Here is a 19,179-nt window from a genome sequence, read left to right as displayed (position 1 = left end):
TTTGATGAATAGAAAAATAAAAAGAATGGTGTTTATTTAAATTAGAAATCTTTTATAAAAGGCTTTTCTTTCACTTGCCTATTGATAAATTCAGTGCATCCTTGCTGATTAAAAGTACTTCATTCTTAAACATATTGCATAATCAACATGATATTTATTTGCTGTTTACAAACTTGGGGATGAGTTATAATAATTTTACAGTAAATGAAAGCATGTCACTCACAGCTTATCCTCTCTATTGAACCAACATTCCTGTGAATGCACGTGCAACTTGTTTAAGGCTATTTGCTTTAAATGAGAAAAAAAAAATCATTGGTCAATGAGTGTTTTCTTCTATCAGAGCATCCTGTCTACTTTTCCCCTTGCTATTTCTCAAACACAGTAATACAGCACCGTTCTCCTTATTTTCCTTATCTTTGTTCTTCCGTGAGTTAAGTAGATTGCCCTCTTTCATATTGAAATGTAGGACAGGTGAGCTGAAGATATCTCAGTAAGCTTTGATGCTTTGCTGTTAGGTGGTCGTTCTCAGTTAAAAGAGCTTGCGAATTGTGTTTGTAATTGTTCCTTTGTGTTTCTAAGTAGTATATATATATATATATATATATATATATATATATATATATATATATATATATATATATATATATATGTGTATGTATGTATGTATGTATATATATATATATATATATATATATATATATATACACCCACCTTGAAATACTCTATTTGTTGGAAATAGAGATCAAGAGTAGAGAGTCAGTTGTTCTCTCGGTTACTTTCAAACTGCTGCATGATGTAAACTTGCATCGGATCATTTGTAGCCTTCTCATCTTTCATCTGCATTGCTCATGTGCATTTGGCCTTGTTCTGACGTTCAGAGGTGTGTATGTGTCAGGCTGGCTGTGTGTTTTTAATTTTATGCCAGTCCGCACTGCCATCAACCCTTCGGGAAGGGTCAGTGACAGCTCATTCCTAACAAGTGACATCAACAAACTGCTGCGGCCAGTCCTATGCAAGAGCCCTCATGCGTGTAAACTAGTGTCAGAGTAAGCAAAGCTCTCTCACTTCCACAGCAATCATAACAGTTCCCTGAGACAAGAATGCAAAGATATCCGCCCTTCCTTAGCTGTTTCAAGAAAGTGTGGCGAGGGGGAAAGATATGTTTAATAGGTTATTATACCAAGTAGGCCTGTTAAAGCTTTTTTCCTTTTTTTTTTTTTTTTTTTTTTGGATATTAAAAATAAATGTTAGCCCTTAAAGTAGCTATGATGCCAAATGCTTCAGTAAAAACAAAAAGCATATTGTTTTGTAGCCTGTGTGTTTGTGGAAGAGATGGGTGATGGACTGGTGCTTATTTAAAGTTATTTTCATCTTTTCCTTAACAGAAATAAACGTTATGACATTAAAGGTGCATTTTGTAGTCTGGTTTCACAATCAATATCCAGTTTTGTGTAAATTACACTGATACCATTGTGTTTCAGAGAGATGTTTACACAAAATTCAATTCCCTTATCTGTCCAACAAAGCTCAAGGCTTTATCCCTCATCAAATCTTGCCGTACTAATGTTTATGGACGTTTGTGTCTTTGTCTTTCCGTCGGTTGGTCTCAGACCATTTCTTCCTCTTTGGTTGTATGTGTAGTGATGGGAGCATTCAGCTTTGAGAATATTTATTTCGTTGGGAGCGTGTATCAAACTGGTTTCATTACATCAAACCTTTGCATCAAAACATTATAAATTCTGATCTGGTGAACACATTAACCAATTATTATGTAGGCTCATTTTAATTACTTTTAAGAATTTTAATAAGCATGCATATATAAGGAAAATTGAATGGTTATTGTTTAAAGTTAAACTGAATAGCCAAGTCCTGCTTGATACAAGCATATAAATGTATATATAAAAAAAATCAGACACTTCATATTATATTTAGTGGTATGCAAATTACATTCAGTAAATTATACTTTATTAAAAACATTTGTAATTGGTTTGGTCTGCAGATTTGGGCTGTCATCACATTGCATTTACACTACTTTGATCAGCAGGTGGTGTGAGCATGCTCTGTTTTGAGGTTCAATTAATTAAGTGTTTCAAAATGCTTCATCTCTCTAATCACTATATACCGGTAATGATTCTCTCATTGTCTCCGCTGGTAAGGCATGATCTTTGTATAATTTTCGTTCTTTGCATCCCCAAATAATTCTACGCTACTAGCAGCTGTGCAACTTGAGAAACACTGGAGCTAATGCCATTTCAACATGCCAAAATACATTTTGGGGGGAACGATCCACATCATATATAACTGAAACACATTTCATAGAATAGAGTCTTTACAAAAACAAAATTTATTTCTCCATTTGTAAAATTATTATTATTTTTTTTTTTAAATAAGCACCAAACTACTAAACGCACCTTTACATTACATTGGAAGTTTTTTTTTATTATTTTTTTTTTTTATTAATGTTAAACCTGTACCTTATAAATTACTTACTTTATGAATTTCATTTGAAGGCAATTTAATATCTAATTTTAGGAGAATGAAATTATGTGGCATGGTTAGCTGGTAGAGGTGTGCTAGAATAATGTGTGTGCGTTCTGCGTCTATGTGGTCGTATTCATGATTTATTTCAGTTAATATGTCATGTTTAGTTTTTTAGTTATATTACTGCCCGAATTGCTGGGATGAACTCTATGGAAACAAATGTGCGTTGTTCAAAAGCCCAGGAGTCAATGAGGTCAAAATGAATGCAAAAAAAAAAAAAAAAAAAACACAAAAAACTTTCCGTTTATCATGTTCTATCATGTTTACACACATTCACTTATCCATATTCACACTTTTCGGATGTAAAGCAGCATCAAATGAGGTTATAATTCATGGTTCAAGAACCAGTTTACTTTCCTCCCAATGATCATCTGGGCAACTTCTTTTAAAATCTTTGCATCACTGTGAGTTTCATGGTTTGCCACTCACCTTTACTGTCTGTCAGTACTAACATTCCAGTTCCAACGTGTTCCTCGCCCCTGAATGCCTTGTTGTCTTTGCCACGGGCCTGGCGTATCTCTTTTGTATAGTTGCATGCTTTTATAGGTACATACATCAAGCATATCTACATATACATATCCATTTCCATGTTAGATAATGTCCCTGTGCTTAAACCCATAACCCTTGATGACAAGCTGAGTTCAAAGTCATGATAGAACAGAGGACAATGTAGGGACATATAACCAGGGTCCTCTCTTATTGATTCTCCTGATAATGAGTTTGTTTGCTCTTACTGCCACTGTTGTCTGTGCATTGTGAAAGTCTGCTTTCTTATCAACCTGAAAGAGCTGTATAGAAGGAGTTGGAAGGATACATTAAAATGTGATGTGCGTAACAGAAATCACTGCATCTGTCTTGTTTTATTTATACCAGTAAATGTGCTGCTTATGATCTACAGTATGCACAACTCTTTATGTAACAGTATTTCCTGCTTTCTTCAACACCACAACAAAATATTAATTTTTGTCACTGCTAATTTGCATTCTGCATTGAATGAGATGCAATAAAAATATCACGCAAAGTGAAATAATGGCAAGAAATGGCTTTCTACTGACCTCGCAGGCTGCAGGCAAAAACTAGTTTTATACTAAACCTGGCATTGTATAATGTAAATATTGTTGGCTCTCTGACAAACTGCTTGCGATGTTTCTCATTTGTAAATCACCTTGGATAAAAGCATCTGCTAAAAGATAAATGTAAAAACAACATACAGCACAACCAGTGTAGTCTGACAAATTATTCTTTGAGCCTGTTCTTTTAAGTGAATCAGAAATCTACAGCACAACCAGTGTAGTATGATTCACTAAAAATTAATTTTTTTTTACTGCATCAAACATATACAGCGTGATTCCTGAACACTTATGAGTCTGTTATTTTTAGTGAATTGAAAACATGCAGCACAAGGAGTGTTTGATTTTTGAACAAACTGATTTTTGAACAAACTGATCTTATCAGTCTATTCTTTTAATGAAATAAAAAAAAAATCTAATTTGCTAGTTTGAATCAAATCTGACAAGTCATCAAAGTGGTTACCAAATCAACATCTGACACAAACTAGTAAAAAAAAAAAAAACTGGTTGCGGGCCTAGTAGTGAGACCTGAGGAACACCCCTGCTGCCATTTAGAACTAATCTAAGAGCCACTGTGGTATTGTCACCACAATTGTCAATGAGTAAATGACCAGGCTTCAGAGCAACTATGAGGTGCATTATGGGATGGTAGAAGGGTATTCTCAGCTTTTGTCCTAAGGTTGCTGATTGTAGCAGCATTCCAGACTGGTATCCCTGCCCTCAGCACAGACACAGACACACACACACACACACACACACATACAAACACGCATGCATGCACTGAATCTTTGACCATGGGCCAGGTCACCCCACACACAGTTTGGCCAATTTTGCTTAAGGTGATACCTTTTGTATTTACCATATTGGAGCCATATTGGAGGAGGAGCTTTTTACCAGAGCAACTGAGCCAAAAAAAATTTTTTTGGGTAGTGGATGAAGACTAACTGAATACTAGACTGACACCTGCAGCAGCACTGATAGGGTAAGCTGGCTCTGCTTTCACTGTATGTTTCAGCACTATTAGACACAATGGTCTCGCTGGATCCATCGGCCTGCAAAAGATGAGGTGAGTCATTCTGAATGAGGAATGAGAGTAAAATCAAACAAATTTTTATGACATATTACAAAAAAGAAATTATATATATATATAATTACACATATACACATACTAGATTATGGTGATTCATGGTAGGTAATGGTATATAAAATAATTGTTCTCTTCTATTCACTCTCCAGGACTCATCAGTATTGAGTTGAGTTAACTGCATGCTAGTGTTCTCCTGTCAAACTCTAGTACTGCAGCAAACACCATGTTCAGGTACACTCCTCCGTGGCAGGTGCTGTGTAACAGCCTGGATCATTCTTTTAAGGTAGGGCTGTACAAAAACATATCTTTCTTGAAGAAATGGTTACAGTTTTAGACTCTTAAAATGTACAGTTCTTTATTGGCATTGATGGTTCCATGAAGAACCTTTAACATCCATGGAAACTTTCCATTCCACAAAAGGTTATTCGTAATGAAAAACATTGTTTATATTACTTAAATGGTCTTCATACTAAGAAAAAGGTTATTTGGGGAGCCAAAAATGGTTCTTCTGATGCATTACTATGAATACTCCCATTTGGAACCTTTATTTAAGTGTATTAACTGTAGGACTTTAAAAAAATATACTATTTTATTCTATTACAAATTGACAAATTTGTCTCACTTAATCAGCTTTATAAAATAAGTAAAATAAAAGATAAAAACAATAATTGAAATTCCATATATATATATATAAAATTGTGTATAGTACAATACTAGTGGTCTTACTTTATTATGATGCTTATATTCAACAACTATTAAAATACTCACTATATTTAATGTACAAGGTCAAATTTTTGTTTTGTTTATTGTTGTTGGGGCAAATAAACATATACTTTACTAAAAAAAAAGTAAATATTGTATACACATACCATCATTTTTTTATTAGCTTAAGATAAAATAATTTGCCAACTCCTGCAGTACTGCAAGAAATTGTGCACTAAAAAGAGTTTAGTGTATTTTGTGGCTATGAAGCCCCCTTTAGTTATGTGAGTGGTATTTACTGTTGTTACTGTACCAGTGTTGTAATTAGAGTGGATAGCTGTATTTGTCGCTGCCGTGAAGCATCCACCAATTTTGTGAAATGTTGTACCTGCTCACCAAATTTACAAACACCCAAAACACACTTTTGGAAAGAAACAAGCCATTCACACTATTAGATGTCAGTGAACCATCAGAATGATTTTGAAAATTATATGTAAAGGTAAAAAAGTTTACTTAAAACCCCTACTTTAGATTTGTATTATTAAATCTACTACAAAAAGTCCAATCATAGGCTCTTTTCCACCTTAGCAGTTAAACAGTTACTAGTGATGATCTTAGAAAAAGAAATTTACTTGGACATAAACTCTGGAATGTGATATGAGTGTCATGTGCTGTACTTTCACTCATCCCGAGGGTGTTTTCCTCAGCTCATTGCACAGCTCGAATGAGAGCTTCAGCTTTAATTTTAATTGCACTGTTGTTGTTATCCTCACTAGGGTCCATACAGATACATGTAAATATAGTTAACAAGAATATTTATTCAGGCCCATTCATCATCTCTTATTTTCATTCTGCATACAGATGGTTTCGCAACAAGATTTTATATTAATATACCAGGTATCCATTCTTCCTCAATAACCCATCCACAATCTATCGATCTATCTACCAGTCTTCTGTGCTCCTTCAGTCTGGGTGGTGGGTGTGTCTATGCATGCATATTAACTGAACTTTGTCAAGTCAGTGCAGTAAAGACAGAAGTGTCTTCTGACGCATGTGACACTACAGGTTCTCACACTGCTACCGATGTCTGAGGGTGAGTGTTGCTCACTTTTCTTTGGCTGAAAGGTTTTGTAAGAATAAATTGTTCAGCTAAATAGTTCATATTATTTGCTCATTTGAAATGTGTGACATTATATGTTTATATTATTATTATATAATATTACAATTCTTAAATGCATTTTATGGGAGGAATGTTTCCTCTTTGAGCTATTTTATTGTCACTGCAGGCTAAAGGTTGATCAGGTTGAATACAGTTATGTATCTTATGATAATATTTTTTTATGAAGCACTTCGATCCGTCTGGAAGAAAGTGAAAGTGTGAGATTTTACAAACTTGTTTTTTTTTTCTTTTCTTAGTACATTCCACATTTCACTGAGCATCTAACAAAACATAGCTGTTTGTTATCAGCAGTTGTTTAGATATAATAAAATTTGCATTTGAATCTGGATATGAAGCTGTCATTCAATGGGCATATATTTAAAAAGGTAAAGACTCGCTGAGGCACAGTTCCATGAATCTTTGTTTTGGTCATCATACTTCTGTGAAGCTACAGTATATTTTCTAAACTTTTGGGACACCCCTCAAACAGTCTGAGCCAATCAGCAAAAGCAGAGCAGTGGTTTCCAGGAAACTGGCCTGCTGTCATTTTATCAGCGGTTCACAGTTCACGATGTCGCACACGGACACCAGTGACAGTGAGCAAAACTCTCGTACAACTACGTAAGCTTGTTCAAAATGGTAGACACTCTTATCTATTGTTTTGATGCAGTACACAGACCAGAGAATTTTTTGCAACAATGATAAATTAAACAACGGATTAGTACATATTTTTGTATTAACGTGAGGTGAGTGCCAGTGTTTTATTATTATTTTTTTATCTATATAATCACTATTTGAAGACCTTTAAATACTTAAAAGTTTATAAATCAGGAATGTTATTCAACAGAAATGACAAAAAATTCTAAAATATAAACATGAAATATTTTATTATCTTGCTCGTTTATTAAAAAATTTAAAGATTGAAAAATCATATAGTATTTAAAAATATATTTTAAATTACCCATCTAGTGCAATTGTAATGTAATATGTAAATTCTTACCACTGAGTTAGACAGGTGTTTTAGTACTTAGTGTAAGATGGGTTCTGACTTGTATACTATATAAAAAAGCCAAACAGAAACATGATTTGTCAGCTGAATAGTAGGCTAAACTGATGAAATTATGATGATTTCCCATGATTTAACTATAGTAGGAAAATGTTTTGATGTTCATTCTAAACAATTTATCAAGGGAATGCATTCTATTACAATGATGTCATATTTTTTAAATGTTAAAGTTGCAATTATACAGTAATTTCCAGTATTAACCTATAGAAATTAAACAAAACTGAACAAAATGCCAGTTAAAATACCCTTACTCAGTTACAATAAATGTGGTCACATTTTAGGACTGTTTTTAAAATCAGGAGTGAAAGTACTGTCTTTTTCTAGTGTTATATTTTTAACACTGTTTCATTTTTGTTAATGTAATGTTAAATGTTTGATATATGTTCTAAATGTACTTTTTACATGTTCTTCTCTCTTATTAGACACAACCTGTTAAACCTTGTACCTTGTAAACCATGTATGTTACATATCTGGAAATACGTTTTATTTACTTATTTACTCTACACACGGTGTGTTCATCATCTGATAGTCTGCACATTCCAGAAGTAAATCTGTTGTCTTTCTTGTTTTGGTTGTTACACAGAGACAGGCATCAACTGTGATGGTCAACCCATATGATGCATGCACTCACTCCTCAGTAGAGGAGCAGGCTGTGATCCATTCCCATTCATCTCTGAGACCTCCGATTCCCAGGACTGTCCAGAACCATCCACCACCCAGAGTTCCCATGACCAGCAACCCGAAGCGCTGGGTGATGAAGCCTTTCTCCCCTAAGCTAGAGCAGCTGGATTTGCGCTCCATATTGAGCCCTACAGGCCAACCACAGTCACTAGAGAACACGTGGAGTAGCAGTCAGGATGGTAACGCTTTCAGGTTCAGCTTTGAAAGCATAACAGTAACAGACGTGCAGCCCACTGTGATAGTGTCCTCTGGGTATGGCAATAGTCCTTCAGATGTGGTGGTCCAGGCTAGGCAAGTGACTGTGTCTGAGGATGGAAGTGACAGTGAAGACTTTAGGCCCAGTACTCCAAGCAACCCCAGCAGCCCTGGAACCACCAGCAGTACAGGCTCACATGTTGGATTCTATTCCTTTGTGGATGACCCAGCAAGTCCAGAAGCAGAGATGAATGAGGTCTACATGGTTTCTCCACAAAGGCAGGCCAAACTGAATACCCTGAAGGAGAAGAGCACCTTTAAGCTACAAACGTACACAGAGGACAAGATACCTGGAAGGCTTTTTGAAGAAACTAATGGAGATGAACATTACCGAATCGAGGATGCCTCCATGGTGAACAAAGAGGAGGAAAATCCAAACCGAATGCAGATCATCCGGAATCAGGCACCCAAGAAAAGCCTTAAAGAGAAGTGGAGTGCCTTAGAGAATCTGGACCTCAGTAACAAGCCCCAAAGTCTCCTGGATGGGTTAAGTCTAAGCTACAAACCAGTTAGTGAGAAGACTGAAGAAGCCAGGGTGGAGCCTGGCACCATAGTCAATGAGCAAATTGACTTCAATGCAGCACGAAAGCAGTTTCTAATGATGGAACAATCAAAACAGAACCCCTTCCTACACAGTCCTGAGCGGCTCCCTTATTCCCCCAAACTCTGGGGAAGAACTTTATCCTCAACGGCCAGCATCTTTACTCTAAGACAAGTAAGCGAAGAGAACAGCCTAGAGGAGAATGAGATCCCACAAGCAACACAACAAGAAATAGAAGTAAAGACTGAAACTGTGACTGAGGATTCAAAAAATGGAGGTACCTTAGATGATGTTGACTCTGGTCTTGGTGACCGAAGTGGAAGATTCGCCAGTGATGGTAGCATTTCAAACAATCCTTCCAATTCAGAGATGGAAAGCTACTTGACAATGTCAAGTGCAGAGGAGACTCCCATTCAAAGGGAAATTAGAATTTCCCAACAACGGGAAGAGAGTCTACGTCGATCAAGGGGTATTTCGCACAAAGACAATTCAGAGATGGTGGAGATCAGAATAAAGCCAATTCTGTCCCTGTCATCTCCACAGGTGAAAGTTGCAAAACCCAAAGAACCCAACAGAGTAAGTTTCCTTATTCAGAGACAGCGTGAGCTTGAGAAAGAGCAACAGATCACAAACGGTGTTTCAAGCCATGATATCCTAGAAAACCAAGTACAGGACAATAAGAAGTCATTTGAGTCACAACCGGATGAAATTCCAGTCCCATCTTTGGGGGCAAGTCTAAGAGAAAGCCCCACAACTGAATTAGAGCAAAGCACAGTCTATGCAAAAGATAAGTTGATTACAGAGAAACCTGCGCTAGTAGAGGAAGGTGACTTTTTGGACTCAAAGGAAGTTCTTTCTCTTTGCTGTCCTCATCGACATCCTGACGAATCTATCCTTCAGAGAAACTCTGAAAGCAGCACTTTTGGACATCAAATAGAAGTATGTGCATATCCTGAGGACCATTTTAAAGCAAGCATACATAAAGAAAATAGTGTAGAGTGCCAAACTAATACCCTTAGAACAAAGAAAGTGGCATCCTGGATTGTGGAAAATTACAGCAGCATATCAGGAAGGAACCGGCTTTACTCTCAAAATTCTCTGTCCCTACTGGAACCTGCAAAAACTAGTCGGCACACTCCTACCTGGAAATCTCACCTCGAGTACACCGACTGGAGCCCCAAAATGCAGAATGCCCCAAGCAGCATCCGTCAGGAAATTGAAGAAGACCTCAGACGAGAACAAGAGCTCCTAGAGCAGAGAGAGTTCAGTAGTCGGTCTTTCTCAGTTACCAACCTAGCATCTGTCAATCCAGTGCTAAGTTCTTCTGAACCTAGGTCTCCTCTAACCAGCGAGGAAACTGAATTTTCACCACAAACTCCACATGGGAACATGGCAGAAGTGGATTCGGTATTTTCAGAAAAGAAAACTAATTACAGTAATCCTTTTTCTGGGAGTCTGGACACTTCTCGATCATCCATTACAGGTATAACTCTTCAGCCTCACTGCACTCAAACATGTTTAACATAAAAAATTGATAAGTTGGTATACTGTCTTATTATTCTGTACAATGTTTGTGACAGGTGCCTTTCATAACTTTCTGGTTTATACAGTTGCTAACTGAACGCTTAAAGTTTATGGATGTCAGCAGCACCAAGGAATGAGTGCCAACGTAGTTTCTGAACTTTAGACATACCATGACATTCTGCTTCACTGAAGAATGATTAATCATTTACTTTATGGATATAAATGCACATTTGAAGTTAAAGATTGCTTTTCGCACAATCAAATGCCTAAATGCTATGTCTTGTTTTCCAATATAATTTGTGCTGGTGGATTCACAACATGCCAGGATCACAGATCACTGATCAGTTCAGAATCTGTATCAATAATGGAATTAAGACTACATTTCAACATACATATAGTATGTTAAGTTGTATTTGTTTCAGAAATGCTCTTAGAAAGTTCATTAGTAATTTCCTGAAAAGGTATTGGAAACAAATGACTTTTGTAAGTAGGTGAATGAACAGTTCACACAATCTCTTGTTTTTCTTTGCTTATCTCTCCAGATAAAAGTTCACAGTTGTCCTCACCACGACCCACTTTCAGACTTCCCTCTGTGTCGATTATGACACCCCAGCCATGGGGCAGCCCGAAACCCATGTCCCCAACTGTTTCACGGACAATCCCCATCAAGCCCTTGAGCGCGCTTGCTGACCTGTCTTCGCCTTCTTCCCAGAAAGGTCTTACTGAGACACTGCTAAAGGACTTTGAGGACAGACGGGTCCAACTGAAGCTGGAAGAAAGTGCAGTGAGTGAAGTCACAAATCTCTCAAGCAAACAACCCTTAAAAAAGATGGTTCACCTAAAAATAAAAATTGTATGATCGCCTTCATCTTCATTTCATTCCAAATCACAAATCCGTGGAAGAAAGAAAGTCATACACATTTGTAACGACATGCATAAGTAAAGAGTATAATTATTAGGTTGACCAATGTCACAATGCAATGTAGAGCTGTATAGACAGATTTTTTATTCACTTTATAACTTTTTCTTTCTTCAGTATGCTGGGATCCAACCTATTGATGCCATAAACAATGAGGTGAGTTGAGGATTTGATGTCTAGTGTGCGCTGCTGGATTTGGGAACAGATTCAGTTTGATCATGTTGTGTAACTCTGGTTTCTCGGTAGGTTGTAGTGGCCACCCGTGTAATAAGGCATAAAAACAAACGAGCCCTGCAGTGGGAGGCAGGCATGTATGCCAACCAGGAGAGCTAATGAATCCACAACGACATGACAGGACACACCAGAAATCATCTTCAGATGAGAAGGACTGGTTTTAATTCCACATTTCACCTACCAAGCACACTTCTTGTGTCACCTCACCATATAAAATCAATTAACATGAAACATGGACATTGCTTCCATCCCACTCAGTTTAGCTGGCTGTTCTGAATTGACTGGTGTGGTGGAAATAGGTGTAGGTGTGGAGAGCATTCACCTGTTTATATGGGGTGAATTGTAAGCTCTAGCAAACTGGATCATGAAAACTTTATCTATTTCTCCCCCCAGTCCTAACATTGAACTACCATCCTTAATACTTAATATACACATTTATACAAATCTGCCATCTGAAAATAAAACATCAGACTGTGTTCCAGATTATTCATGACACTAACCACTTAAATGGATAGACCAGCTTGCTTTTTATACAAGGAATAAAACCTACATATAGAGAAGGGACCGTGAGAATTTATTAATACACCTACATAGAGAAACCTACATAGAGAGGAGGGACCGTGAGAATTTATTACCGTAATACACAAGACTGTTGATAAAAAAAAAAACCATCTTTATTTTGAATACAAAAATATTAAATATCAATAGAAGATTTTATTTTGTATTGAATATTTATAAAATATCAATAGAAGATTATTTTTGTATAGAAAATACTGAAGATTCATAAAGTTGCACCGGAGATTACTGCTGTATTGTAAATTAAATATGATTATTTTTCTTATTTTTTTTTAATGTACAATCTACAGATTAGACATTGTAAATTATATATTTTCATTACTCAATTTTTTTGTTTCAATAATAGTCTGGTATGTCAAAATTAACTTAATATCAAAAGATGATATTGATGTATTTTGTGTCGTTAACACATAATAATAAAATATGAAATATATATAAGGATTGATTTTTAGTAGACATGTTTAATGTAAGTATATATGAAAAATTTTCAATTGAAGATTTTAAGGTTTAGCCCTGAACAGTGATTCCATGCCACTGGTACTGCAGAAAAAATTCAAACATAATGTAAAACGGTATAAAAAAATACTAGTCCAGTACCATTAATGTATACCCTCATAAGCAGCAAAAACCTATGTGCAATATCAGTCTTGTTGTGATTTCTATCTTCTTGTATGTTAAAGTTCCAGCAATATTGTAATCTCACTAATTAAAAACCATCATAATACTGACATACTTGCTGAACATTCTTCCTTCTCGTAGTTTTCCCTATGCAATATTTCAGATAAATGAATATATTAAGCTAAACACTCTTTCTTTTTTGAATATTAGCATGTATGGCCACGGCACAGCAGCGCCCTCTAGAGGATAAAATCCACTAATACATGATTTTCTAAATGCATGCAATGCAGTTTGCTTAATTGTTTGTTAATTTCAGGCGAGTGTCATTAAAAATATCTACATAACAACAGTGCCACAGATGCTAGACAAGACTCAAAATCCTTGTCTGAACCCATATGTATTAGTATCACACTTTGTTTTAAACTCTCAGAGGTGAAATTAAGGGAATCTCATGGTAGATGCTTTTACAAGCAGGAACAAGTTACCTTTTAAAATCACTTTCACTTCAATCACACAGCTTCCATTCTGCATTAAACTGCAAATCGGCGCCAATCGGGGCTTTCCACTCTTTCATTTCAATTAAAATCCATTTCCAGTGGATAAAACCTTTTGAGTAAGTGGAGGTCATTTTTTCCTGTATTTATAAATGAATATTCATATTAGCCTGCTGTAGTATATATATATATGCATTAGTGTGTTTTTATAGTAAGTGGGACAACATTTTATTCTCTATTATAATTTGGATCTGACAATGATCAATCTTTGGACCATGTGATTTGTTTATTTGCATGCAACATCACTTTCAATATGTAGGAACGACTGGGGCTAGTTGTCACACATTTTACTCTAGTAAATATTTTGTACGGTGGGTTAATATTTGTAAGTTTCTGTATAGACATATACCTTAAACTCTTGGCTCTTATAAGTCTCTTATACTTTCCAAGGCTATATTTATTTGATCAACTATAGAGTAACACACAGTAATATAGTGAACTATTATCACAATTTAACATGTTTTTTATATGAATTTATTATACATTTCATTTATTCCTGCATTCTATTATTATTTCAGCATCATTACTCCAGTCTTCAGTGTTGGTTGCATGATCCTTCAGAAATCACTCTAATATGCTGATTTACTGTTCAAGAAACATTTCTTATTATTATTCTTATTGTTTTCAAAGTATGATTTAAAAAAAATCAACAAGGACACATTCAAGTGATCAAAAGAGACATTTATAATGTTACAAAATATTTCTATTTCAAATAAAGGCTGTTATTTTGAGATTTTTATTCATCAAAGAATTAAAAAAAAAAATTTCATCATTGATAATAATAATAACCATTATAAATGACTGGTTAATGGCTGATGAAAATTCAGCTTTGCGGCACAGGAATAAACTTTATTTAAAGATTTATTCAACTAGAAAATTGTTGTTTTGAATTAAATTAATATTTCACAATATTATAGTTTTTACAGTATTTTTGATTAATTTTTGAGACTTCTTTCAAAACATAAAAAAATAATCTATAAATACACACGTTCAGTATCAATACTGTTTGTTTTTATTTATTTATTTATTTATTTATTTATTGCATTAAAGGTTACAAATTTCAGCTTCAAGCTCCCAGTCTGCCAATCAAATGGGGGCCATTCTGACTTTAGTGGAGCCAGTGGTTGTCATCAATAAACTGGGGACATCCTTCTTTGAGATGGCACTTACACAGACCGTGTACAACCAGTCACTGAAGGCAACTGCAGGAGACAGTGATCGGGCACAGGCATTATCCTCACGCTTTCTTCTTATTCAGAGTGTGTTGTCCTCTTTGGCGGCTATGTTGTCCATTATACCACTGAGCCGCATGGCAGAATGTCATGGACCTAAAGTCTTCCTGGTGGCCTCTCAAATGGGTTCAGTTTTGGGCATGTTTACTCTAGTCATCTTCATGTACTGTGCAGTTCCTCTGGAGATTCTGTACTTGGGTTCTGTGCTGCATGGTTTGAGCGGAGGCGGGCCGATGTTCTGGGCCGGGGTGGCGGCTTTGGCATCTCTGAGCTCGGAGCAGGGCAAACGCACTCTTAAACTCAACATTGTGGACTTCTGTTTTGGGGTCGCAGGGGTCGTGGGCGGTCTCCTGTCTGGATATCTGTATCAGATGGGACCATCAGTTCTCCTCCTGACAGCAATTCTAGTCAGTGTTGTGGCATTACTGTACTCTGTGTTTGCCCTCACTGACTCCAGACGTTCCCTATCCGAGAGTGAGCCACTGCTGGCTGAATCTGAAACTGGGAAAAAGATGGATCGAATCTCTGTAGGCATGCTGATGACAGCCATGGTGTTGTTCATTCTAGGCATGGTTGGGGCAGAAAACGTGCTCCAGCTGTATGTGCTGAAGCCTCCGCTGAGCTGGGACTCAGTTTGGGCCGGATATGGCAGTGCCACCACCAGCGCCATGTACCTGAGCAGTTTCATAGGGGTCCTGGGTCTGTTCAGATTGTTGGGAGACACAGCCCTCACTCTACTGGGTATTGTGTCCAACTGTACTGGGATGGCAATCATGGCATTCGCTGTAGAAAGCTGGGTCTACTTCCTAGGTGAGTTTCTTTTAAGGTGATTATAGGTGATTTATCGTGGAATGATGCACATAAAGTCCTCACCTATACAGATATCAGCGAAATAGGTCTACAGTAAATGATTATGCTTTTTTCCTGTTTATCACTGTGAAGCTGCTTCGACACTTGAAACTTGACTTGAAAGGGATGTAAAAATAATTTAAAACAAGAAAAAACAAGCATTAAAATAATTATGGAATAATTATTCCACCCCCAGAACATTTTGTTTTTCTTTGAAAAAAATCCTGGATATGAGGTAACCAAATTTTCAAAATGTGATTTCTAGACCTGGAAATGTCGTGAATTCTTTTTTAAAATGTTTTTTATACTGATTTTTTTTAGTTAAGACATGTCCTCAGGCCATACAAAGTGCAGATGAGTAGTTTATTCCCCAATTGGGAACAGATTTGGAGAAATTTAGCATTAAATCACTTCCTCTGCAGTGAATGGGTACCGTCAGAATCCAAACAGCTGATACAAACATCACAATAATCCACAAGCATCCACGACTCTTGAACGTCTTGTGAAGCTAGTTGCATGTTTGAAATAATCAAATTCATTATTAAGGCAACTTTAAATAGTTACTTATTGATAAAATAGAGTTTTCCATTCATAATATTGCTTTCTCCAGTGAAAGGTTGAGATGTGTTGTTTTAAACAGCTAGAGGAATCATGATGTTTGCCTGCGTTCCCATGCCAACACTGCGAGCCATGCTGTCCAAGAATCTGCATCCTCAGCAATATGGTAAAGTTACAACTCCAGAAACAAAAAGTTAAAATGTGCTTCATCTAAGCTTTAGTTGAGGTCATACTGCACATGAACATACCTCTGCTGTGTTTCTTGGCAGGGCGAGTTTTCGGGCTGCTCCAGCTGGTTCTAGCTGTGACTGATCTCTTGTCCAATGTCTTTTTTACCTCCATTTACCCACTAACTCTGGGCTGGTTCAGTGGCTTCTGCTTTCTCCTCTCCTGTGCTATCAGTTACATCAGTGCTGTCCCACTCATGTAAGTAAATCTGTCGTTAAAAGACAATAGCAAAAGTTATTTTGGTGGTTTCTTCTCAGATCATGCAGGGTAACAGTTGTTCATTTGTTTTCCAGTTATCAAAGTGGCAGAAACTTGAGACCTGGATCCATTTGAGATGTTGAACAATTTACATGAAAATGTGTCTGTTCTTATTTTGATTCAGTACTACAAAGCCCCTAATGTAATGAGAAAAATAGGATACAAATTTTATTTCAGCGCTTTTGTGTTTGCTTACTCGCAAAACTTTTGCATTGCCAGAGAACATTTGCAATCACTCACAAAACCTTTGTGTTCTCACAAAAACTATTGCAATTCCTGAGAAAATGTGTGTTTGTTCACAAAACTTCTGCATTCTTTCCCAAAAACATTGAATTCCCTGATAAATTTTGCATTTGCTCTCACAAACTGTCTGTTCTCTCGCAAAAGTACCGCATTACCAGAGAAACTGTGTGTTTGCACACAAAACTTTTGCATTAGCTCACAAGACCTTTCCGTACTCTCACTAAAATATTGCATGCCCACGGAAAATTTGAATGCTTTTGCATTTGCTTGCAAATCTTTTGTGTACTCTGAAAATGGTTTTCTATTTTTTTTTTCTCACCAAAAGTTTCAGATCCTCTTACAAAAGATTTGTTCACTCACAAAATGTTTGCATTGTACTTTTTACAAAAAAAGTAATTTCCCTGTGAATCTTTAAGTTAACTTGCAAAAGCACTGAATGTTTTTCCTTCACTGAAAGCTACATTTTTTTTTCTCCCACCTTATGTTATTTCCATAACTAGCATTTGTTCTTGCGGGACACATTATTTGGTAATATAAGTATTTTTATTGTGGAAATAGTTATAGGTGTTATTATAAAATACTATAAGCATTTTAGGACTGACACATAAAGTGTCTATCAGGGAAAATTATTATTATTATTTTATGTTGGAGAGCACCATTGCATATGGTTTTGTATTGCTACAGTAAAATAGTATGAGTTTCTTGTGTGTGTTATTCTCAATAAACAATAGATTGGTTATTTGTTTATTCGTTTTAGTCTTTAGTGGGCTAGTTTAGCAGCATGGGTGAAAGGTTCTGCGTTTCACTTTTTAAAACTTTTCTTCAGTTTTGAAGATTCATCACTATTATCTCCCACAGATACAGAGAGCAACAGATCAGAACAACAAAATAATATTTCAAATATTTTGAATATTTCATCATCAGTATGTTTCATGTGTAATGTCCAACAGCTGCCACATGGTGTCATCTTATCGTCAGTGCACGACCTACTATGGCAAGCGTGTTAGAGTAAAAACGAAATTGATTTAACTAATATTTAAGATAATTACTATTGTATTTCAGTGATGCGCAAACATAATTTGACTAGACAGAATGATAATTTAATGCATATGCAATTCTAATTTAATCAGACAATCCAACCAACTCCTAATGGACAAAACAAAGTCCTGTCAAATACTTTTTCTTTTCTTTTGAGAAGCCGTTTCACTCAGATATTTCAGAACGGGGGCAAAGAACATCACAATTGACTTTAAATGAGATTTGATTATAAAGAATTCCAATTCTTGTCTACTCAGATATTAGAAATATATCAAATTATATGTTTTACTAGCCTAGTGAAAATTAAAATAGAGATACAGCGTACAAATTATAGTTAGTAACAATTTCTAGTCATCAAAAACATATCCGAGAATATTATTCACAGCTTAAATATATAATTACTAGTCAAGGAGTCACAATTGCAGAACAGACATCTGGGATTTTTAACTAGTCAAAACTCAGTAAAAGCGATTAAAGCCAGAGGCATTAAATGCTTTCACAGCTTGCCATATGCCTTCTGCCTACGTATTTCAGCTAGCTTCTCGGTGTCTACACGAGCTTCCGGTACAGTATTCCCCGATAGGAAACTGTGTTAGCAGTTAACTCTTTCAGACATATTTCGATTAACTATTGATAACAATCAAATTAATATATTTTTACATTATATCTATATTAACTACAGTGTTATATCATTTAATACCTTATATTAAAATATAAGATCTTAGTAATGAGTTCAAAAACCTTTAAATATCTTCGTCGTGAAGGTGCATCGTCTTGATATTGCGGTGTCCCGTCCTGTAAAATGTCCTCAAGATTTAATTCTGTGATTAGTTTCCACAGTTTCCCTTTGAACAAAGAAACACAAAAAGTGGCTTCAGAATATCGAGCGTGAGGATTGTAATGTTACTCCTAATACAAGAGTCAGCAGTCGACACTTCAGGACTGAGGATTTCATTGAGCAATCGACTCGCACAGCACGCAGACTGCTGAAGAAGGGCGCCGTGCCCACGCTGTTCACGATGAACACTTCAGCACCAAAGCGCTCCGGGTTATGGAGGAAGAGACGCGTCACGTCTCCCTTAAAACAAGATCCCGCACCCACGGGCTTCCAGCATCATGAGCATGATTATTGTTCATCTCTCGTTCAGGATCATCTGAAAGTGGATGAGACCGAAGTTCTCCGAGAGGAGGTCGAGCGCCTGAAGAGGCAGGTTGCAGAGTTTTCTGTCCTTCAGAGGTTTTGTTT

At 36.3% G+C, this 19,179-nt stretch overlaps 2 protein-coding genes across 4 annotated transcripts; both read left to right on the top strand.

The window, feature by feature from the left end:
• The first annotated feature begins 6,347 nt into the window (after positions 1–6,347).
• On the top strand, positions 6,348–13,083 carry LOC127968383 (uncharacterized). Of its 2 annotated transcripts, none has more exons than XM_052569566.1 (5): positions 6,348–6,493; positions 8,209–10,585; positions 11,169–11,410; positions 11,663–11,701; positions 11,792–13,083. In XM_052569566.1, exons 2-5 carry the CDS (start codon positions 8,227–8,229, stop codon positions 11,876–11,878), a joined length of 2,727 nt encoding a protein of 908 aa, XP_052425526.1. In that variant the 5' UTR covers positions 6,348–6,493; positions 8,209–8,226; the 3' UTR covers positions 11,879–13,083. The 2 variants fall into 2 exon arrangements, with proteins under 2 accessions (XP_052425526.1, XP_052425527.1); XM_052569567.1 differs by lacking the exon at positions 6,348–6,493 and adding an exon at positions 6,584–7,305.
• Positions 13,084–13,217: 134 nt separating this feature from the next.
• si:ch211-262i1.4 (thymic stromal cotransporter homolog) lies at positions 13,218–17,734 on the top strand. 2 transcript variants are annotated; one of them, XM_052569568.1, is made up of 5 exons: positions 13,218–13,586; positions 14,578–15,569; positions 16,249–16,332; positions 16,436–16,592; positions 16,688–17,734. In XM_052569568.1, exons 1-5 carry the CDS (start codon positions 13,432–13,434, stop codon positions 16,725–16,727), a joined length of 1,428 nt encoding a protein of 475 aa, XP_052425528.1. In that variant the 5' UTR covers positions 13,218–13,431; the 3' UTR covers positions 16,728–17,734. The 2 variants fall into 2 exon arrangements, with proteins under 2 accessions (XP_052425528.1, XP_052425529.1); XM_052569569.1 differs by having other exon boundaries at positions 13,218–15,569.
• Positions 17,735–19,179: the final 1,445 nt, after the last annotated feature.

Source organism: Carassius gibelio, chromosome B11 (genome assembly GCF_023724105.1).
Source record: "Carassius gibelio isolate Cgi1373 ecotype wild population from Czech Republic chromosome B11, carGib1.2-hapl.c, whole genome shotgun sequence".
Classification (NCBI taxonomy): Eukaryota; Metazoa; Chordata; class Actinopteri; order Cypriniformes; family Cyprinidae; genus Carassius; species Carassius gibelio.
Note: the sequence above shows the minus strand (reverse complement) of the source record. Positions and strands in the feature narration are given on the sequence as shown.